The 22,981-nt window shown below is 38.9% G+C and overlaps 1 protein-coding gene across 4 annotated transcripts in view; it reads right to left on the reverse strand.

The window, feature by feature from the left end:
• NCOA2 (nuclear receptor coactivator 2) overlaps nucleotides 1–22,981 on the reverse strand; it is a 190,139-nt gene that overhangs the window by 20,600 nt on the left and 146,558 nt on the right. For all 4 annotated transcript variants that reach the window (XM_082292711.1, XM_082292713.1, XM_082292710.1 and 1 more), the window contains 6 exons: nucleotides 20,936–21,083; nucleotides 17,527–18,796; nucleotides 8,801–9,011; nucleotides 5,475–5,684; nucleotides 3,494–3,709; nucleotides 2,733–2,862 (listed from right to left, as the gene is read on the reverse strand). In XM_082292711.1, coding sequence (XP_082148837.1) covers nucleotides 2,733–2,862; nucleotides 3,494–3,709; nucleotides 5,475–5,684; nucleotides 8,801–9,011; nucleotides 17,527–18,796; nucleotides 20,936–21,083 — 2,185 coding nt within the window. The remainder of the gene's footprint in view (nucleotides 1–2,732; nucleotides 2,863–3,493; nucleotides 3,710–5,474; nucleotides 5,685–8,800; nucleotides 9,012–17,526; nucleotides 18,797–20,935; nucleotides 21,084–22,981) is intronic.

A 22,981-nucleotide genomic window follows, 5' to 3' on the forward strand; every position in this document is an offset into this window, starting at 1 on the left:
GCAAGAAAGCCCACCAGAGGTAGCCTGAGCGCTGATTGCGTATTACAGGGTACACAGAGGAACAGAGAAGTCAGTATAGAATATCGTCACTGAAGACAGAAGGCTAAATAATTGCTTTTTAAAAACGAACTTGGAATTTCTGATGTCAGATTAAGTATACTACCACAAGTAGTATTCATTTCACAAGTATTTATTTCCATCGACTCTCCCCTTAGTTGGTTTTCTATCAGGCTAAACAAGCTGAAGAAGTCACAGAGGGGGTCCATGGATTGTCTGAGCTTGCACAAACTGAACATCTGGAAGAGCTGGGCAGAAGCATGAGGGACCAGGGAGAAAAGGACATTCCCCTTTTTGTTTGCAGCAAAACACTGCATCGGTTCACCCCAAATGTACATTTGGGTATCAGTTTATACACTTGGTTATGTGCCTTGGAAGGACATCAGCAAGAATTTGGCTACTGTCAGGCTGCATGTGATGGCTCTATAAATCCTGCTTACCTCACCCCTGAATTTGTATGCGAAGCACACTCGCAGTTACAAAGGCAGAATAAAGGTTTATTATAAACCCAAAGGACAAAACTTCCTGAGAAACAAACTAAATCTGAAATAACACCTTATCTGCAGCCAAATGACACGTTTTTGTTTTGCAGTTCACACACCTGCCCTGCTTCACGCACGCTACCACAAAACTGCAACAGAAAATATAAAGAGCAAAGCATTCTGCAGGCAGAGCAGCTACAGTACACACATCATGGAAGACTCTCATCCCAGATAATTACTCAGAGACAATAAAAGCTGTCACCCATGGAGGGAGGAAAAACACTATATGGGAACCCTTTTTACATGTCTGTTTAGAAAAAACAAAGAAACATGTTTGTGTATTTAGTTTCCATAATGAGATATATGGTTGCCATGGAAGTCTAATCTCTGTGTCAAAGCTAAGCAGGAGAGCTGCATCATCAGGCTATACACTGAAAAAACTCAAAGGATGGCAGGCAGGAAAACTAATAAAAATGTATTCTTTTTAACTGGATCCCAGATAGTAAACAAAAAAAAAGGATATATGACATACCTTTAAAACATTGCAAAGTATTAATCAAACTCATAGAGAGATTTCTTTAACTCTCATAGGTGGAATTATGAATCATCAAAAGGGAAGACAAAAAAAAACCCCTTTGATTCAAATGGCTTACAAACTCTAAGGATAACTTATAAGAAGGGATCTATTATAAGGAAAAACAATTGATGAGGCTAGCAAAAAAACCCTCCCTGAAATTGCAAATGAGCATGAACACACATGATAAAAAATCCCAAAATGCTTGTCAAATTCTATATATTAAGCAACAACAATTACTTACGATTTCTCCATTTCTTTTATATACCCCAAGGACAATTTTAATCTTTAATTTAAGAATTATTTTTACTCATTTAATACATGGCAACAATCAGGTTATAAAACCACCAATCTTGGAGATTAATAAAGCAAGAAATGGCAGCATTAACCATTCAATTGTTTCTGGTTGGGGTGTAAATGATCAAAATATTGTTACTTTCAGATGCAATGGGAATTTTTTCCACAATCTTCAGCTATAAGGAAATCATGAGAAATGCAAAGGTGAAAAAAAAGGAAGAATCAACTGCCTGGCTTGCTGACCAGAATGACACTATTTTTTTTTTAAGGTGTAATTTTTAAAGTGAATAATTCAGTTATACATACAGTGCATTTTGCATATGGATAAGCTAACTGAGGGAAACACCAGGAAACATCTTGAAAAGCATGGAATATAACAAAGAAAATGTCACATATATTTATGGATACTATTTTTGGACATCCTAATGAACACTAAGAGAATGTAGTCAGAAGATTAACATTTTTTTAAACATACTTTTTTCCCAAATGTATCTACTTCATTTTCTTTTCAGTGATCCCCTGATTTACTACTTACATAATTAGAAATATTTCAACATTTTGCACTTGCTTGTCCATTTTGCATTCCTTAGACATTCCATATATACACAGTTTCTCTAAAGTAAGCTGCAAACCTTTTGGAGAAGACATGGCTCTTTTTTAAGAAGTGTAAACTTCTTATTACATTGCCATCATTTAAAAGTCTTAATGATGAATGAAGTTATTAATACATTACATGTGAGTTAATGAATTGTGACCAAACTGCAGTTCTGATTACCTGAGGAGGAGCTAGCTTCAGGGAAGAGGCAGCCTTCCTTTCACTTCATCTTTCCTTCCTCATCTTTTACAGAATTTAGGTGAATTAAAAAACCCCAAACAAAACATAATTAACCATGTCCTACATCACTTAAAATGCTACCCCACTGCAGGAGGGGACAGATATTATGACTACATAGTCATGGCTAGTACTACTGGCACTTTTCCACATTTAGTGTTAAGTGTAGTTGTTAACAGTAACAACAGTGAAATCAGACAGAATCATGCCCACGTTAATGCTCCAGAGGTGAAAAATGGTGCAACTATACCCGAAGTGCTGGCAGCATTCACTGTGATACAGAACTTTCAATTCATTCAACACATTACATGGCAAAGACAGCATTTATAAATATTATTGGAACACACATACATTTCAGAGCACAAAATAATACAAAAATTAAATTGATGTACAATTGGTGAATGTTTTATGTAGAACTTTGTTCCCACAAGGTGTGTAAAATATAGGCCTGCAAAATCTCTTTGTGTTCTGATGTGACACCAAGACTCACCTGCTCTGACTACCAAAAGTTGCCTGCTCTATAGGCAAGATGCTGTCTGGCCATGGTGCAGTCTGATTTGGAGGTGCCTGTTGTTGGCTATACTGAGGTCCTCCTATGTTCATCTCCAATTCAGATGGCCCTAATCAAGAAAAAAATAACCATATAACTTTCCTGAAGAGAAGCTACTGTCAAGTTAATTCTTTCAATTGAGTTATCTATGTTATGGTGAAAGCAAACAAAAGCATTAAGACCTCAGCAACATTACACTTAAAAGCATCATTACTCTTTTGTTAAAATTTGCTTTTAAAATTTGAGAAAACATGAGTACTCTGAAAGTGGTTCAAAATTACAAAATAGCAGATACAACATCATAGATGCAAAAACTAAAAAGACAAGCATCAGAAAAAGACAGTACATAGAGTCAGTATTATAATGTACTTGCTTTAAAAGTGACCAGGAACAATTATCCTGTCCACAGCATGTCCACTAAAAAAACTCCACAGTCTTTAGTGAATCAAGGCAACTTCATATCCTCTTTGGCCACACAACCATGGAGCTAGAGGGTAACAGGAACTGTCCATCTTAATACATGTGTTAAAATTTAGTATTTTAGACACCTTCTTTCCCACACCTGCAGGAAAATTTCACTGTGAAATATGGTTCTCATCAAATCTATAATTGAAGTAGGAATTTTTTCTTTTTTTTTTCCTCCTGCTTCATCTTTAACAATCCAGCGTGTGCCAAAAGGAACAGCTCCAGATGTGACTTACCCATATTCATGACCTGAGATGGAAGCATCTGCCTTGGGCCAGGCTGGTTGCTGGGTCTCAAGGGGATGCTGGCCGTGGGGTTGCGGATCATGCCTGCCTGCACTGGCCTGTTCATGGCACCAGCCGTGGGCGCACAGGTCACCCTCACAGCGGGAGCCTGGCTGCCCCAGTCCCCAGACGCCATGGCAGGTCGAGGGGCATTGCCACCCATCATTCCTGCACAAAAGCCAAACACACTTAGGTACCAGCACATGATCAGAACAGCCTTAGCACTACTGCTGCCTGAGGAGCTGCATTTTCAGCAATGAAAATGCAGTAGTTTCACTCAAAGCACACTGTACCACAACTGCCCATCCAGATGTGCAAAGCTACAGAGCGATGCCTTACGCTGCTTAGTCAAGGGACTGGAGACTGTGATACATCTTACAAGAGGAAGATCCTTTTATCATTTCCGAAATGGTGCTCAGAGTAAGTGTTCCCACATGTAGTCTGCAACAGGTGCTGAGGGTGTGTGGATAGCCTTAACTTCCTTCCTCAGGAAATGAATCACGTTTGCTGATGTGTGTGTCAGTGCTTTACCTTCCAATGCTAAGTGAGAATGGGGACTTGAGTAACAATATGTTAACATTAAACACGCTTACGAATTAGAAGGACTGAATATCAATTTATGTTCTGCAAATGTCTTTTGGTGACTTCTTTCATTTGGAACCTTGAAGCCTAGCTTCAAGGCTCACCCAGATAATCTCAGACCAATGTACAGTGCAGGGAAATTACTCACAGGAACTTTCCGATAGATGCTGAAGTTCATTACCGTTATTTTAGGGGAAGTCCTCCCACATCTACTGTAAACAACTGATACACTTTATTTACACTTGGAATATATAGAATACTACACTCTGACAGTAGCCAGAAAACCTCAACCAAAACCCAACACAAAAAACTCCAACCCCCAAAGATGGCATTCATAGTATTTATACATTTCAATTTTACTCAGTCAAGAGAGTAGATAAAACACTGCTTTCAGGTAGGACTACTGGCTCAGATTAGTCTTTTCAGTTGCATTTTGCAACATCCCTAAATGAATACTAAAAGCCACACAAACAATTATTACTTATCAGTTCAATTATTTGGTAACATATAACCAGAGAAAAACCCTCTGAAAAGGGTCTTTGTTTCAGCTGCTGTACAAAATTTGCTTTAGTGTTACATCCTCAGGTTTGGTCCATTTATGTACATATTCTATCAGCTGACAGATGTGCTCTGCTAGAACAAGGCAGGGACACAATAATACTCTCTAACTTGTACACTTAAGATTAATAAAATCCTCTAATACTTATACAGAACATGAAAGTAATAGGACACTTGAAAGAACACAAGTTGATCTCTAAACTGCTTAAATAAAGTATTTCAGTGTCTGGCTGCATGTCTTTTTTAACAGTGATGCAAACTAAAGCTAAAAACTTGACACCAAATAGCCAGCTGAGAGGACTTAAAATGCCTGGTTTTATGCCTGACTCAGAGCTCTTACAGTGGTTGTCACATACTTGCACAATCTCAGGCTATGCACTAGTTGAAATACGTCCATCAGACTTTTCTTGTCAAACACGCTATATGTTTGTTCATTATTAGGTTAACATGTTGTTAATTGCAACATCTGATGGTTCCCAAAAAGGAACTAAGGGTAATAAATAAAGGATAATTGAGGGCAAAGCCAGCATCATAAGGGCATCAGTACTGCCCATGATTTTGTTTTGAAAGACCCATCTCTACAGGTAGGTAAAAAGCAGTGCACACAAGGCAGGACTAAAAACACACAGAAATTCAAAATAAATATGCCAATACATAACTTCCCACAAAACATGATTTCTTCCAGACTTTATAGAAAGCAATAATCTGCACTGGTATTAACCCCAGTGTTAAGCTGAACATGCTATAGCCTGTTACACAAGTATATTTTTAATAAAAAGGAAAATCATCTTACCTGTGCTACTGTTGCCTAAAGTTCCTTGACTTCCTATCATCCCTTCATTCCTGCCCATCAGTCCCGGCTGAGGTATCACTGAGTAGGGGCTACTCGTTCTTATGGGTGGGAAAGTTCCTGCACCTGTTGGGTTCTGCAGTGTTATGTCAAGTGGTAAATTCTGGTTTGGTAATAACCTTCCAAGTTGCCCTGCTCGTGGGTTATTAAAAGCTAGACAGGAGGAGCAAAGAAAAAAAACAAAGTTACAAGAATGGAAACTTCACTAGGTTAAAAAAAAAAAAAAAAAAAAAAAAAGAACCCAGACACAATTGACGATCTTGGGCTCAGCTGTTTAATGCTGCATAATTTACCCACTCCATATCTGTCTGAGAAACATCCCTTCTTGACATTTAAATGTAAATTTCAAAATGGAACATTCTGACACTAAACACAAACCAGGTACGATGCATACTTAAAAAAACTTTAAATGACGCAATTTAACTGACAGAAGAGCCACTGCAGCAAAATACACCATGATGTGATGTACACACTACTGCCAATGAATCTTACACCTAGTAGGACTAGGTGCATGCAGATGTCATCCTGAGGCACATTGTTAGAATGATCTCAGTTTTGAGAGTTTTCCAGCATAATCTGTGCCCCTGAAGAAGTTTTCAAAATAAGGACAGACTGACTCTATATTGGATCCCACAGCCCCATTTCAACATGATCCACTTAATATTTTGGGGTTTTTTTTTACATTTTTTGTCATTAATAAAAATAAATACTTCCATGATTGAGCAACAACAAAAAACCAGTCCAGAAACAGCGCTGTGCAACCATAATATTCTGGTAAAATAGAACCATCCTTGATGGTTACTGCCACCTTTATGTAACTACTTTCTTCTGGGTTGTGCTTTTTAAAATCAGCCCCTGCAAATAAAACTGCAGACTGCCTCAGAAAAGTGAGTTTCAGACTGTGACTGGCAAGCATCTGGCTCAGCTGGTCTTTGGGCAATGTTCCAAAATGCGTGAAAGCATCCTCTGTGTGCTCAACTGGTTCTCAAACACGAATCAAACACTGACCTTGTAGCTTTGATTCAATTTCCAATCATACCCATAAAATAAATGCAAGTAAATTAAACATTTTTGTGAAAGTATTATTTGCAATACTTTCTGATAGCTTCCCCTAGGAGCAGCTGTGATACAGCAGCATCCTTAAAGTGACTTCTGCATTTTTGTGTTCACCACATTACTGAGAAGTTAAGTAACTACTTTCTTATTTTAGACTGAAATAGTGCTACTTTTGAATCTGAAATCTTAGCTGAGGTTTAGTAAGTTTGTTAAAATGTACAGAAGTATCTCATAACAGAGGTCTCTTATTTTTATTTTATAAAACCAGATTAAAGGAACTTATTGAATTTTTTTTTTTTAAGTTCTCTGCCAGGTGAATTTGCTCATATGTGTGTACAGAAAATACATCACATCCACCTAATTCCTAATCATGAGATCAAAATTTTGTCTTGTCTGACTGTTCAACTAAGCAAACAAAACTTACTTACGAAGCAAGAATTACTTTCTCAAGATTAGGGGCATCACAAAGTCTAAGGATTGAAGCAAAATTGAACTTCAGTGACAGTTGAACAGTTTGCTCCAGAAGTTTGAAAAATCACATAGATAAGTGAGTTACTGTATATGCAGCTTTGCCAGCACCCACTAATATTACAAAAAGGAATTCTGCAAATGCAGCACAAAACAACAACACTTAGCTCATATATTCTACTGGTGCTTAGATCATATATTCTACTGTTCGTCAGGATGGGACTGAAGGAGGCTCCCTATCCTTCAGGTAACAGACTCTAGCAACCTGGCAGATCTAGCAGCGTTTTTATATTTCAACAGAAAAAAATATTTTAAGTATCTTCATGTAAAACCTGTAACAGTAAAGATGGTTATTTCTTCAGAAAAAAACCAGTAAAAACTCTCAAATCTCTTTTGGAATTGCATATGATTTGGCATTCATTCTACATTGCTTTTCTGTGAGCATACGAGAGGCCCTTCACTATTTCTGTGAACCTGTTTTCTGAATGCTCTTCTATGGAAAACAAGGCAGAAGTTCCTAGGGGAATCAGGCACAGACACAAGACTGAGATGGGGGAAAAAGTTTCAGGGTTTTAATTTAGATGGGAAACAGGATGCTGCTTTTACAGAACTGCTGCTAACCACCAAGCCACTCTCATTTACAATCATACTGTTACTGTACTGCCAGTAGCTTTGAAAGCAGATTTAAAGCTAGGCTAACCCTAGAAAGCTAAAACGCTACACTGGAAGGAACAAACAGACCTTGATTCAGGAAAAATATGCTAAAGACTTCACACGCACAGAGATTTCCTTCTGACTTTTGTGCTGCTGCTGTTAGTACCTCTGTACTCACAAAAGTGAGTACATTAAACACAAGCATCTTTCTCTGAGCAACATGGATAACAAGTGATAATTTAGGAATCTGAAGTGGCTTTAATATGAATTTAAACACTAATATTTATTGATAGAATACTAATGTTTATCTAAATATTTCTAAGTTATTTGAGTGAATTTGAAAGTGGCTCAGTGTTAGTTTAATATTATCAGAATGGCTAAAAATATTAACTAAACCCTACAAGAAAAAAACCTAGAGTACATCTAAGGAAGCAAATAAATGCGGCCATCCTAGCCAACAGGCACAAAAATGAAGCTGCGTTTTTTTTATGCCATTTTATTCAACATTAGCACTTGATAAAGACTCTTGTCTTGCTTGCTTTCCATTATGCTATGATGGTAAACCAACATTTCAGTGCTGATTTGTAAGCTGTTTAATAAGGTTAAGGAAAGCTGTCAGCTGGAAGTGACTCAACAAAAAGCCACAATCTCAAATTAAACTTGGGCATTCTTAATCTTCTGTCCTTCTATTAATCTTGTGGTTTTAGAAGAAGACTCTCCTTCATGCTTAGAAAAGCCTCTCTTGCACCTTCCACTGCAAGAGCTGCCAGAAAGGAATGATCTGCATGACAAAAAAATGCACGTGCTCTCCATGCCAAAACCCTCACTACAGAAGCATCACATATAACCACAGAAGGGGATGTTTGGTTTGAGGGTACCCCTTAAAACGTCTCAGAGGACACAGACTTCCAGGGTGTGCGAGTTAGGACACAACTCCTCGTGTGTTTGGAACTGGGACGACCGCAGATGGCGCTCTGTCACCACACAACCCCAGGCCAGGACTGGGAGCTGCCCAGCTCCTCCCTGGCCGATCCCTGCTCTGGGGGGCTCCCAAGCTCGGTAGGCGCGTGTGGAACGCGGGGTGCACTCACTGCTCTGTGAAATCCTCATTGCTGGTTTCTGGGTGGCCACCGCCGCGCCGGGGCTGCTGTCACTGGTGAGCTGCATGAGGTCATTGATGATGGCTTGCTTGTCAACCGAGCCCGCTGGCACGCCTGGGCGGCTATCTGGGAAAAGCTGTGGTAACTGGCTGTTCTGCAGGTCATCCAGAATCTCTTCCAAGTTATCCAGTTCACTGCCTGGCTGCAACAAAGAACACGCAAACCCACAGTACACGTCGCTGCTCGCCCGCTGTTGGCGTCCTGCTCGTGCCAAGCCAGGCAGCCCCCACCGTCACCCCGCACCGGCCTTGGATGTGTCTGGCAGCATGCCTGCCGTGGAGGAAGCTCACAAACCTGTTGGAAGGGGACTGTGCAGGCTTCTCAGGGCTAGCCTGCCATGCTTTTGGGCACTGGCACCCCTTCAAAAGCCCCGCATCAGGACATATGATTCCATACCTTGGGCAACAGGGAGATGCTTCCCTGTGCACTCTGTGACGGGTGCTGACAGCAGGGGTAATAGGAAATCCAGGAGTGCTGAAGATGGGGGCTTATGTAGGTATAGCAAATATTTCTTTCAGCACAGTTATGTTTCTAGTCTCTTTATGACTTGATTAAAAGCATACAATCGGAAAGTTACTTTATGGCTAAAACAATTCCCCATATGTCTTTTCTTCGTTATATTCAAAACCTGAACACTGAATAACTCTATGTAAGTTAACTGGCAAGATATATACATAGGATTGGGAATTTATTTTGCTTCCAACTTCCCAAATAATTGAAAATAACTTCTCTGGAGTATGAAAACAGAAATCTACATATGAATTTACATTCAAATTCAGTAGAAAATTATAATGAAACAAAGATGGGAGAAAAATTAAGTTCATCTTATACTAACATAATTACTGACCTCCTTGTTTTTCTTAAATACATTGATTCTCACTGGCATTCTCTTTTGTCAGCTTCTCTGTCTAAAAACTCTCAGAATTAAAATAATTTTCTGACTCAAATGTGGAAATCATTGCAACTAATGTCCAATTCTAAACTTTTGATTAGGGTAAAACTTGGGTAATAACTAAGAACAGGGCATCCAGTTTCAGTTACTACCACCTTGAACAGTAATTATATCATAACAGTATTTATAACAAGTATCTACTCAAAAATCAGTGTCTTCATTAGGAAATGTGCAATGAGAGAGGAGGAGGAGAGTAAGCAGCCGCTCATGAAGGATGGGGAACTGAGAAATAACACCACAAACGTGCAGAACTGAAATACAATTCTTCCTGGTTTTTTTTTTTTGTCCTTTCCCACGTCATGAACTTTCTTACTGAGAGCAAGCTTACACCACAGATCACAGAATACTGTAGAAATACCTGAGATGGCTTTAAACTACCTACTGGGGCTCTCACAGGCTAGCTGGGAAGCACTGCACATTAGTCTGTACAGAATTCCTCCCGCCACATCTAAGCTGCTCCTGGGAAGTCCAGTTATTTTATTCAAAGGTAGCTAAAATGCCCCGAGGTTACACTGCTATATGCCTTTTTTGGGTGACTGACTGCAAATAAACATGGTATTATTTTTTATTCCTTCTACATCATCTCCTAGTCTTACAAATTGTAGTATATGGTGCAAAAGAGGAGGGAGTTTACTCCATTAAAAGGTAGCATGTGGGTGATCTAGAGGCTGGTGTTATTGGCAAAATGGTAGGAAAGCAGAGAATCAGAGGACTGGAAGAAATTTAAAGCCTCAAGGCAAAATCAGTATATGCCATTCCCTATGGAAGTTCATACAGTTGTTTGTTAAAGACATCCAGAGACAGAAAATCCATAGCTTCCCTGGAGAATTGGTTTCAGCACTCTGCCATCCTCACTACTTTTGTTTTATTTTCTTAGTCTCAATGCAAAATCTCTCACACTAGGATTTAGACCCTTCCTTCCAATCATATTTTGAATCTGGAGAACACACTGTCTTCTCCTTTCTTTCTCTAACTTTTTCTGTATTTGAAAACATGCGCCCTTTCGTGTTTTAAGCTGCAATTAATAAACAATCTCAACTTCTGAATTTTCTTCAGCAAATAACCTGTTTTCTAGGCCTCTTATTACTTTTGTTGTTCCTGTGGATTGCTTTCAGTTGATCCACACTTTTGCTGAAGCCCTGTCCAAGACAGGACTTAAAATAATGCCTTACAGCTGCTGACTAAAGCAGACAATTTACTCTACACATAGTACACTCTGATGGCCTATTCCAGAAAAGTGTGTCAGTCTCTTAATTCCATGACAGCACTGACTCTCACTCATCTTATAGTCACTATGATCTCTAGAAGAGCTCTGAAAAAGTCCTATCTAGTCAGTTGTCCCCTCCTTTAAAAAAAAAAAAATCTGAGACATTTTTCTTGACTAATGATAATAACTTTATTCACCTTGAATGTTCTAACATTTTGTCTCTGTATCTCTTCACTGCAACTGAATTTGAATTCTGTCCTCCAGTATGTTTGCAGACATTCAAGTGTCACACACAGCTTTACCAAGCCCTATTGTCACATCAGGTCATTTAGGTTAACTAAAACAGCAGCTCTAGATGCTGCACGAGTCCTGCAGCATCTCCATTTTGACAGTGAATCCTTCAATAACTGCTGTGTGTGGAGGGATTTCCAAACACCTTCCTAACCACTTACAGCAGTTTCATCTTGACCATGCACCTCTAACTTGCCATAAGGGCCACAGAGCCTTGCTCAAATCTAAACACAGGGACACACTGTTTCTCTTACGCCAGCAACCCCGCTACCCTCTTGCTGAAGGAAAATAGGCTGGCTGGTCCAAGATTACCTGTTCTTGAGAAATCCCACTGATGACTCACTGCCTTCCAGGCAACTACAAGCAGCTGTGTGGACCCAGCACATCAGCAGAAAAGGCTGAGCCAGGAGGAATCAAATGTGATTATATGAAGCCTAAATCATTACATGGACAGGTGATAAGCAGATTCAAAAAGGCGCTCTAAGAGACAGCCATGAGTGATGTTTATAGGAGCTGCAGTTTGAGCGATGGGAGATCTGGTACAAGACCGCAAGAGCCAGGAGAAGAGGCTGATATAGAGCATCATAAATTATAGAAGGATGATTCAGGACTCTTTGGGGGAATTAAGACATATGGCCTTCATTACACGTATCTGAGACAACAGCAAAGGAAGTTTTATATTTTGCAGGGGGGTTTTTTTGGTTGGTTTTATGCGGGATTTTGTGTCATCTTTTCTTTTAGCATTCTGGCTACTGCAATTCTTTGTTCAAACAGTAGATGTAAAAAAAAAAAAAAACCAAAAAATAAAACTCAAAACCAGACCTAAAAAAACACTAATGAAGAACATATTGATCCAAATGTGACAGAAAACTGCACTCCCTAAGATGCTCTTAATTCATCTCAGGAAGCAGTAAAGAAAGGGCAAATCCAACAGATGTATTACAACAACACAAATACATAACTTTCTTCGGTTTTTTTGCTTAATAATCAATATAAAATATTTTATAAGGGTTCTCAACTGCTACAAAAGCTCCAAGAGATTTGGAATTAACACCAACCCATGGCGTTAGCATAAGTCTTTCCAGACTAACCCTCAAATGGCACCATATGTAGAGAAACTAGCATTAAAGTATTTGTTTGGTTAGGTTCATGGTATTTTTCTATTAGTTATCTTCTATATTGATTTTGTTAATGGTCTAAGTTGAATTTTATGTAAATAGAAGGCACACCCTAATCTCCCTGTAAAAAAATTATTTGTCATGAATTAAAAAAAAAAGCACCTGATAAAGTGCTAAGCATCACAAGAAAGTTCTTGTGTGGGTATTTTCACTATGTCTAAGTAATGCAATTATGACAATCTCTGTAGAACTTGGACACTAAGTGCCAGAAAGTATAAGACAATTCTCATTAATATTTTTGCATTTGAAAAAGTACTTATTTTATACTGTCATATAGAGAAGTACAGATTAAAGTTAAGTGCTTGCAGAATTTTTGCAGCTGTACTGAAAGGCAGCTGCACCTCAACATGAAGTTTGATTTACAAAAGTTGCTGTGTCAAAGTCTGGCTTCCATGGATTGTAAAGGACTGGATAAGATACTCAGGTCTCCGGAAATCTCTTTCCTGCCCATGGCTTGCACTGTGACCCTGTATTCTATGGACTTACAACAGGATGTCTTTTGGTGGGGGCACAACTTGAAACTACACCTGACTTACATAAATTTGAAGTTAGCTCATCTTCCACCTCAGAAGTAAGGGCAAAGAATTTGACCGTAAGAGGTAAACAAAACCAAATCCTTGCTCCAAACTGGCAGTAAATTAAAGGTTTATGAAAAGAAGGGAAAAGGAAATTAGAAGTGGAACCAATATGGTATTTTTCTCCCTGGTAACTGCAATAAACATAAAATTGGCTAGAAATCCTATTAAATTATCAAGCTACTCTATGACTAACATTTGAAAACAGAACTCTAATTGAAAGACATTCAGAAAATGGAATCCCCATTCTAAGATTTTGATAGAATTTCAAGAAGAAATCAATGTTCCTCATGAACTTAATGGATTCTGGACTATTAAACCAGAAATAGTTTTTTTAAAGATGAGTGGCATGTGTAGAGAAAATATGCTGGTATAGGGAAGATACTGGTTTCCACACAAAGCATGAGCACAGCAGCGTTGATGAAGTACGTGAGGAACACCAGAGCAGTTTCTGAGTTTTAGGACAAAAATGTACATGCTTAAGATGATTTCTGGAACAGCACTTGTGCAGACTGTTACATTGCAAAGTCCCTGTCAAACAGGCTGTCTTTATGGTCTACTGAACAAAAAAGAGGAGTGTACACTTGTGGAGATCAGGATTTTATTCCACACTCCCCCAAGTGATTTCTCAGAGAACAAGCTACTTTAGCAAGGCAATTATCTAACATTGTTCATTATGTTTCTCTCATGTTCCCCCGTACTTTCACTCTCCTTCCCCTCCAAGCTGTCAGCCCGTTCTTGCCAAATCTGACCATCTCCTGATCACTACAGGGGCTGCTCCTGGCAGTGGACTGTCAGGGAGAATGGGAGAAGGCCAGCTTACTGCTGAGGGATAATCTCTTCCCTTTCTAACAGTGGTGAACCATATGAGAACTTGTGGTGTTTGACAGCAACAGCCCGACTACGGTTGGTGCTGTAGGAAAAGCCCCGCTTAGTGTCCCCAGCAAGTCTGTCTTTCATCCTCTCCCCTACAGCTGCTACAACTGGAATAGCAATCAGCCTAATAAAGCTTGATAACCATCATCCCACCAAAGAAAGGAAAAAGGTACGGCCATGCTGGAAATATTCTCTGCCATTTGAGAAAGGCTTCCTGTCAGTTGCTGCTCTCTGCAGAAGAGTATGTTTAAACACACTACCTAGAAGACTGCTATTTTTAGTACAGTGGTGCACTTCAAAGCATTTCCTGCTCAGAAAGTCACACCAAAAGTAAAAGGAGAAAATGCAATGGCTCTGTTGCCTCCCAACACACTGATCTCCCTTGTAGAGGCCATCCCACTGCTGCTCTGCTGCAGTTTCCAGAGAAACTGCACACTCCAGTGACTAATTACTTAAAAATACAACATTCCTCAGGGAGGAGAAGTTTTAAATAAACCTGCAAAATAGGTAACACGAGCACATGGCTAATTTTTACATATGGGAGGAAGAAGGAGGGGGAAGGATGCAGGAGGATGGAAGAATTTAGCTCAAGAATCTCTGTTCTAGTCTTGTACTAAATAGTTCCAGCTTTGATCTAAATTTAGGCAATGAGCACTTCCTGTGGGAGACCATCTTCCAAAGCTGAAGAGTTTTGATGCTAAATATTTTTAGTGATTTTATAATTGGGGTAAAGTGGTTATTTGTTTAAAGGCCTGGCCTTCAGATAGTTAAACACTTACATTATTCTATATTCCCCACCATTTCCTCTCCTGTTCCATGCTGGACTTCTGTTTATTCAGCTCCAGGTTTCACTGCATTTTAAGTGGGTTTTAAAGCTCTATTTACAACCAACAGGAGCAACAAAAGCCCTTCTGTCATTATCCAGCAGTCTTCCACCACAGTGACAGGACTGGCTTCTCCATACCTTGGTGCTGAGGAAGCCCTTACCACTTTATCCTGACTCCTGCACTGCTTTGTGGTTTTCTGAACAAACCCAGCTCCTGGACCTTTCTGTACCTCCATTTCCCTCTCTCCTCGGAGACAAACTCTGTCTTCAAATGTTAAGAAAAGGCAATACATTCGTAGCCCACACTTCAACCCCCTCAAATCCCTCCCCAACCTCAGAAACATAAAACCCAAAAATAAAAAGTGAATAGACTATTCACTTTACGAAGTTCATAATTCAGGAGACCTGATTTTCAACTGCTTGAGGTTGGGAATGCTTGTAGACACTAAAGTCTCTTTCTTGAAAGCTGGTTTTACAGTTAGTCTCATGTTTACATTTAGGGTGAGACATAACTTGCCTATCTTTAGTCATGAGAAAGCAAAGCAGCTAGTTCAAACTGTTCACCTGTGCTACCACTTGTCAGTGGGAATATCAGTAAAGAGAGGCTTACCTAATCTGTTTTAGACACACATTAGTATAAGATAAAAAAAAAATCCTGGAGTATTTTCCTGTGTTTCCGTCAGCAATAAAAGGAGTTTGTACAACTACCTTGGATTAGACAACAAACTTCTAGAGAGGACAAAACCTGCTCTCTGAGAATTGGTTCATAAGCTAAGCTGTTTCTTGTGTACTCCATAGAGATCATGAAAGAGGAAATTTTAATTCTTTTAGAAATTTAATTCTTGGGGAATAAACCATCTGAAGGCCCTGATTTTGATCTACGGATGAAGGGCATAAATTTTTTGGTTATTACCAAATTTTACATTCTTGTCGAGTACCTAATACTGGAGGATTTAAGATCTCTGCTTTCCATCTAGTACTGACTTCAATGTGTAGGATCTGAACTAGGAATTGAAATCTATCAGACATTTTAAAAGTAGTCCATTCTTGCCAGTTTAGCTGTGAATTTCTTGATATCTGTGTTTTTCTAGCCTAATGAACCATAAGATCTCACACAGAATCTAAATCCTACCTTTACAGACACTACAAAATAGAGGCTTCTATTGAAAACTAAACCAACATCCAAGCTTGAGGATAAATCAGTGCAAATTTCAGTGAGGAGAAATTAGTACAATCTGGCTAGGTTTCTCCTAAAGCATGGGAAGGATTGAAAAACCACAATTGCTCTTACATAATGGCAATAGTTGTCAAATTCTGTTGAAACAAAAGCAGCAAAGTAACCTTAGGAGTTGCCTGGATTACTGAGATTTTAACAGTGCTGCATCTACTCTGGAATGGCATGTTTGGCCTCTATGTTTTGTGGTTATAACCACTGTTGAAAGAACTGTCTACTAGTTATAAATTGCCAAAAGGGCAAATAAAAAAAAAAATCCAATGTTGTGACTTAGGGCTAAGAAAATGTTGGCTATCCCTGCTCAGCCTCACAATACAGAAAATATAAAAAAGAATGTCTTTATACACACACAATAAAAAAATAGAATGGATAAAAAAAAATAAACAAGCTAAAGCCTAGTCTGCACATTAAAAAATATACAAAATTTTTAAAATTAAGGATATGGCTGTGAGACGTGAACATTTGCATGGTATATGATCTGATCATGATTTACAAACTAAGGCTTCATACACACAGGGCTGCCTAGGAGTTAATGACCAGCTGGGAGATCTGATGGTGTAAGACAAACCCAAGGATGATTAACTCCAGCTAGTTATAACCTTCCCAGAAAATACTAAAATTGATACTGTAATTACCCATTTTATAAATAATATGAACAGTAATACTGAAGTATCAGATTGCTTTTGCTGTGTCCCTTTTTCTTGCAAAGCTCTGAAAACTGGAGCTCTGGGTGATGTGGACCTGGTGCTTTTGGAAAGTGAATTCTGCATGAAAGCCAGTGACATAACACTTTTTAGCATAAGTCCCAACAATACACAATTTATTAATGTGTTGGGCAGCAGAGCAACAAGCAATCTTGCACAGAAAGCAAAGAAATCCTGCATGTAAAATTCAATGTAGATAACCTTGCACAAGGAGACATGATCCCTGCACTGAACCATTAATCATCCGCAGAAACTTGCAGCTGAATATAAAGAATTTTTAAGATGACAAAAAAATCCCAATAAATCCTCCAAACTGGCACAGAAGTATATTTGCTTTGATTTCAATTTGCAGGTCAAGCATAGCACAAAGACCAGTAATGCAAAGTTGTTATCAGTCCTTTCAAACAACTCCTGTTCTTGGGCATGAACCTGTTTTCCACGGAAGGAGGGTAGCTGCTATGCTGGGCTAAGTCAAGGACTCATTTAGTAAGCATAACAGCAGTTCAACATCAGCCTGTGGGAAAAGCTGTCAATTAGGCAACACTAACCAAGAGTCACGAGTATTTTCTCTTCGCCTGGCTACCATCTGGGAAAGGTACCCTGCATTATCCATCTCTTTCCCGGCAGAGTCTGTGCTTTCACACAGTGATGATCACAACTTAGTAACACCAACCGGAAAACTGAGCGAAGACTGGATTTCAAAATACAGGTAACACTGTCCTGAACTGCCAAGATACCACTCTTAGAGGAAGTCAGATGGCAGGAATGCAGGCCTGGAACAACTCATTCACACATAATGCAAAAATCAGCTTACCTGTTCATTAGGCTCAAAGCTTATCTCTTCTTTTTCCGTCCTCATAGCTATTAACTTTGTGCTACCGGAAGGGTCTGTCTTACTGTCCAACCGCTCCAGTTTTGGGGGTATGTCTGGTAAACCAATATCTTTAGTATCATCTTTATCTAGCAAGTAGCGAAGTAGTGCATTGTTATTCTTCTTAGGACTCGCTGGCTCCTGTTTAACAGTCACCTCTGAACCAGGAGCTGTGCTACTGGACTCCTGGTTCAGTTCTTTGCCTGTGGCCTCTGCTGTGAGCTTGGCCAAATCTACAGGAGAACTACTGTCCTGCAATAGTCTGTGCAAAATTTTATGCTTCTCCTTGAGCGAGGTTCCATGTGCTGAACCAGACCCAGGCAACCCTCCCGTGGAGTCCTTGCTAATGTCTCCCATGGTACTGGACAAAGGTGAAGGCTCCATCTGATCTGATTTGGTGGTCAGCAATTGTAAGAGCTTTGTCTGGCTTTTTCCGTCGTGCAGTTTATTTTGTCCATCAGGTCTCTCGCCACTGACAACTGGTGGCATGTTGCTATCGCTGTTGTCTTTCTGTTCTCCTGAATGGCAGCTGCTCTCTGCTTGTCCAGTTGTACCTTCTGATTGCTCCCCATATATTCCAAAGCAGTCTTTAGAGTCCAGGCTTCCCATCTTGCTTAGCTGGGGAGGATTCATATTCACAGGGGAATTTTGTAAATTTCCCATTTTTAGGTCAGGTGAAGCCAACGACGATCCTAGAGAAACGCCGTGGCCCTCGCTGAGGGCCTGAAGTGCATTCAGGGAACTGTTGGTGTAGTTATGGCTATTTCCTGTGCTGCTGCAGACTCCCACAGGTGAATGTAAGCTTCCTGCAGGGGAGAACTGACTGGGTGGGATGCGAGGACTTCCTGCCACTCCAGGGCTCACGCGATGCCTTGGGGAAAGCATAGAGTTTGGCTGCCCTGGGTTCATGCCAGGGCTGCTTTGTGAGGGGCTATTCATTTTTAGTGCATAGTTACTACCCTGAGGAGTGGATGCTTGTATGCTTGACACATGGTTCATTCCCCCTGAACCACCAAACCTGCCTGCTGGCATGCCCACTTGTTCCTTTGGGCCATTTATGGCAAAATTTATATTGCTACTGATGGTCATATCCTGACCTGGGTTCCCACTGCACATGGCCTGATGGGCAGGGCTGCTGGAACTAATTGGGTTCAATATCTTCCCCATTCCTTGTCCAGTCAAATCCTGATTCATTCCACAGACATTCTGCTCTCTATGTAGCAAGGGGAAGAAAAACAGTCTGTTAGCTAAATGACACTGGCCAACTTGCAATTACATTACGGAAAAAGAAGCAAAACCTCAAACCTCACTTTAAAATAACACAAAACCCCTACAATCAAAAACAAATCAACAATTTGACGAAAGTGATATGTGACTCTCAACATGGCTGAACATTAACAGTATGGTTTTTCAGCACATCATTACAAAACAGTGGAAGAGAGGAAAAACAAAATTAAAACCTCACTTAAATGACAGTCATTAGAAATGCTGATAGGTTACAATTTCAGACTCCCTTTAATGTATCTCTCCTCCACAATTTGGCAAGCTAACTTCTAGAACTGACAGAAATCTCATCTGAAACATACGACCCAACAAATACATGTTTTACAAGACAGCTGTGGACAGCTGTTTGCTGGAGTTTTGAATTTCTGTGAGTTAGCCCCACCACAAGGCTGGAGTGGGCTACTTGCCCACCAAGTTCCTAGTGAAAAGAAAGTAGAAAAAGTCACATTTTTACACTGCCAGAGTATTTCAATACTGCTCCAAAATAGCATGTGAGCCAAGGGAACTACTGGATACTGCTTCAGAGTGAGAACAGTCTGTTAGCAATCCAGTCCTGCATAGGCCTTCAGGAAAAGGGGAGAAGAAAAACAACAAACCACACACACAGGAGCTGAAACCCGTATTTTAGAGACGTAGGCTGCAAGATAGAAGAAACAGAAGAGAGAGCGACACACAGAAAAAGCTCTTGTGAGAGCACCTGAAGGTCACTTCTCTTTTCCCCAGTAGATTTAAATTAGTTTATGGGAAGATGTAATACTCTTTTTACTCTGTGCTAAAACTTAAATTAGGAAAATCAGACATATTCCCAAATGCTAAAAGCTACAGAAGAGACAGAGTCAAGTAGGTTAGGAAGCAAAAAAAAAAAAGATTCTGACAAAAATCAAATCAACTCTGGACTTCCAAAGCCAAATACAAATGGAACATTCCTAATATGCATTTTCCATGAGACAAAAACCAGTCCTATTTGCACAGTATAAATAAGTGCAGTTAAACCTTCACGTTGCTAAAGCATGAGAAGTGAAATAATTCAAGAATATAGAGTAGCGAATCTTTATTCTGTGTTTGTTATCGTAGGCATGAAGGCAAAGGTGAAAAACATTAACTATAAAAAAGGGGTATTTTTAAAACCTTATTACAAATATAGTAGAACCAGCACTCTGCTGAAAGAAGTGCAACAAAATATACAAGTACCATTTTAAAATTAATAGTGCTTGCTTTTTAAAATTTGGCACTTAATGAAATATTAGGTATCTTCAGCAATGCAAAGAAAAATTTGAGACAACTTTTGGTCAGATCAATTTGCAAATCTACAATTTCTATAAAAGGGTTTCAGTTATAATTATGTTTAGCACTGTTTTCTTCTTCTCAAGAAAAATGATAGAGAGGATGAAAGGAAAATAGTGTTGTCATTACAGTCAGCCCATAAAACCTGAAGCAAAATCTGATACAAATACACCAGGACATGCAATGACTTAATAAAAATTGTATGCTGAAGTTCTGATGTCAGTGATTACTTAAACTTGACTTTAGCATATTATTGGCCGTGCTTTTTTAAAAAAAACTCTTAACTAAGGGCACTTAGTTAAGTAATAGCACTTCTCAGGATTGGCCATGAGAAAGCCACTAAGCCAAGCACCAAAAAGACAAGGCACAAAGGGAATCAAAGAATTAAATACCAGTTGTCTAAAGTGCAGTCCTAGTAATCTTAACATGTTCTTTTAAGAAGAGCCAGGACCAATAACAGAATGTGAACTACAAGAATTTAATCCCTCTAAATTTTCTAGATTTAATTACAGCTGGAAAGTTTCTTGTATCTACTATGCAAAATAAGGGAAATTAAAATACTGAACATGACTTGGAAAATACAGCATGCCATTTTTAAATCCTGAAATAATCTTACAGTCTTTTCCTGCTGCAAGCATTGATTTCAAAATCTTATTTTGTTTCCATGATATCAGTTCTGGGTCAACTGAAACCTATCAGCCTTAAACAATCTATTTGCTTTGGCAACCTTGTACTTTCCACATCTCTTAGCAGTGTGTGGATGAAAGAATGTGGCCAGGATTACCTGTGAAGCATATGCAAGGAGATTACAAGCTGAGGTTCACTGGTCGTCTGAGAACGGATGAGCTTGCTCTTCGTTTGGGCAGAAACGATGGTGCCATCCGACAGGGAAAAGCGATAAACAGGACTGAAGGCCAGTCCCTGCCTCAGCACTGCAGGCAAGCAGAACAACACAGTTAAACTAAGGAGAAACTGCAGTACAGGTAGCTCAGCTGCTCAGCATCTGATGTTCTAAATCCATCAGCATCGGTACCACAGATATGGTGCTAATTAAACAAAACAAACAAAAAGAACATTTTGAAAATAAATAGACATGATGCATATAAAATAAAGGATCCTGCAAACTGTAGGGCGATCAAATGAAAATTTGTAAGGAGTGACAGCAATAACAGGAAGATACTATGAAACAGAACGTATTTCAGGAGCAGACAGGAAGTTCTTGAAGTCCATTTCACTTTTCATCAAATATGTATCTAATTCCTTTTGTTCCTCAAATATTTTTTCATTGTACCATCTACATCATGATGTATTAATAAAAATGTCCTTTGTTCTTAGATCATCTGTTTCCATTAGACTGTATCTTTTCCTCCTTATTGCCTGTTTAAATTGTCTTGCAACACTAATTCTTTAAGTTAAAAAATGCATAAAACTTTAACATAAGAACAATTAGAAATAAAAACTGGAAAGAGAAATTATTCTTTTTAAAAGAACAAATATAAAATACATATAGCTCAAAAAAATTACAAATAAAATTACGGAAACCAAAATTGGGGCTGTGCTACCTTTTCCCAGTGTTGACGGCATTTCAGGTTTGGGGTTTACTTCACTGTACATATTCGGCAGCCCTTTAAGTTTTTAATGTAAATGTGAACTTCAACAAATTCAGTTCTCTAACTTCCACAGACCCCTCTGAAACTTCTTTAACAAAAAATTAAAACATGTTATGGAAAAGCAAATCACCCAAACATTTATTCTATTGTTCACTCTCTGCCATCAATGAAACGAGTGTGGTCACTTACAATTTCTAGTGCAAAAGCAATCACACAAGAATTGCAGATTTGAGAGAAGTAAAATACTTCAAAAATTTTCATATAATCATTTAGGGAAAAAATAGTAATGAAGCACTACTACAAATACATTTAATTTCCTATTTTTTCCTACATATATATTTTCTGTAGGGTTCTTTCTCTCTCTTTCTTTTTTTTTTTTTTTTTTGAAGTTAATAGTATCATGTGATCTTCATTTCATTGCTTGTCTTTTAATATTTCCTGTTGTAATGAAATGACATGGTTTTCCAAGTGTGGCCTTTATTTGTCTGGTCTACAGAGCTACCACATTTTCAGCCTTGCAAGACTGGTTACAATTGCTTTCCTTCCCTGTCCCCCACTGTTATATATTGTTCTGCAAGGTTTCAAAGTATTATCTAGGCAGTGAGAAAACAGGAAGCACAATTTAAACAACCAGAAGGGGTTTTTCAGAGTAAAAATGTAACGAGAAACAAAAACCTACAACAGTGAAACAATACAAAACAGAATTTCACTGTTAGGTATGTCATTGTTTCAGTTTAACCTTTGGGCACCAGAAGGTCCAAAGCTCTTAACTTCAGCATATACCACATCAGGAAATTCCAGTACTCAATGCCAACAGGATACAAGTGAAATCTCTACTTAAATCATTTTCCAAACTAATTCTTTAAGCAAACAAGAATGTTTCCGTACTCCTCTTGAGGAAATGCTATTTTTCTGACTGCGGCCAATAAAAACTTACCATATATTCTGCATTTTATACCGACAGATAATTTTAAAGCTTGCTTTTTATTGTTTATCAAGCTGATGCTGCATTTTTTCACAGTGTAATGCTGGATTACACATAGGAGATCATTACTTTCTTTGCTTCTATTCTCAAACCACAATGACTTGAAAACTGCAAAGGGTTCCTCAGTCAAGCACAAAGATGCTACAGCCCAAGATATGACTTGTTTTTCTTCTCCATCCTGCAGGGCAGGGGAGGGAAACATTTCAGCCATTATTCTTCTTCATTGCTGCCTCAT

Source organism: Coloeus monedula (genome assembly GCF_965178545.1).
Source record: "Coloeus monedula genome assembly, chromosome: 1".
In the NCBI taxonomy this organism is placed as follows: domain Eukaryota; kingdom Metazoa; phylum Chordata; class Aves; order Passeriformes; family Corvidae; genus Coloeus; species Coloeus monedula.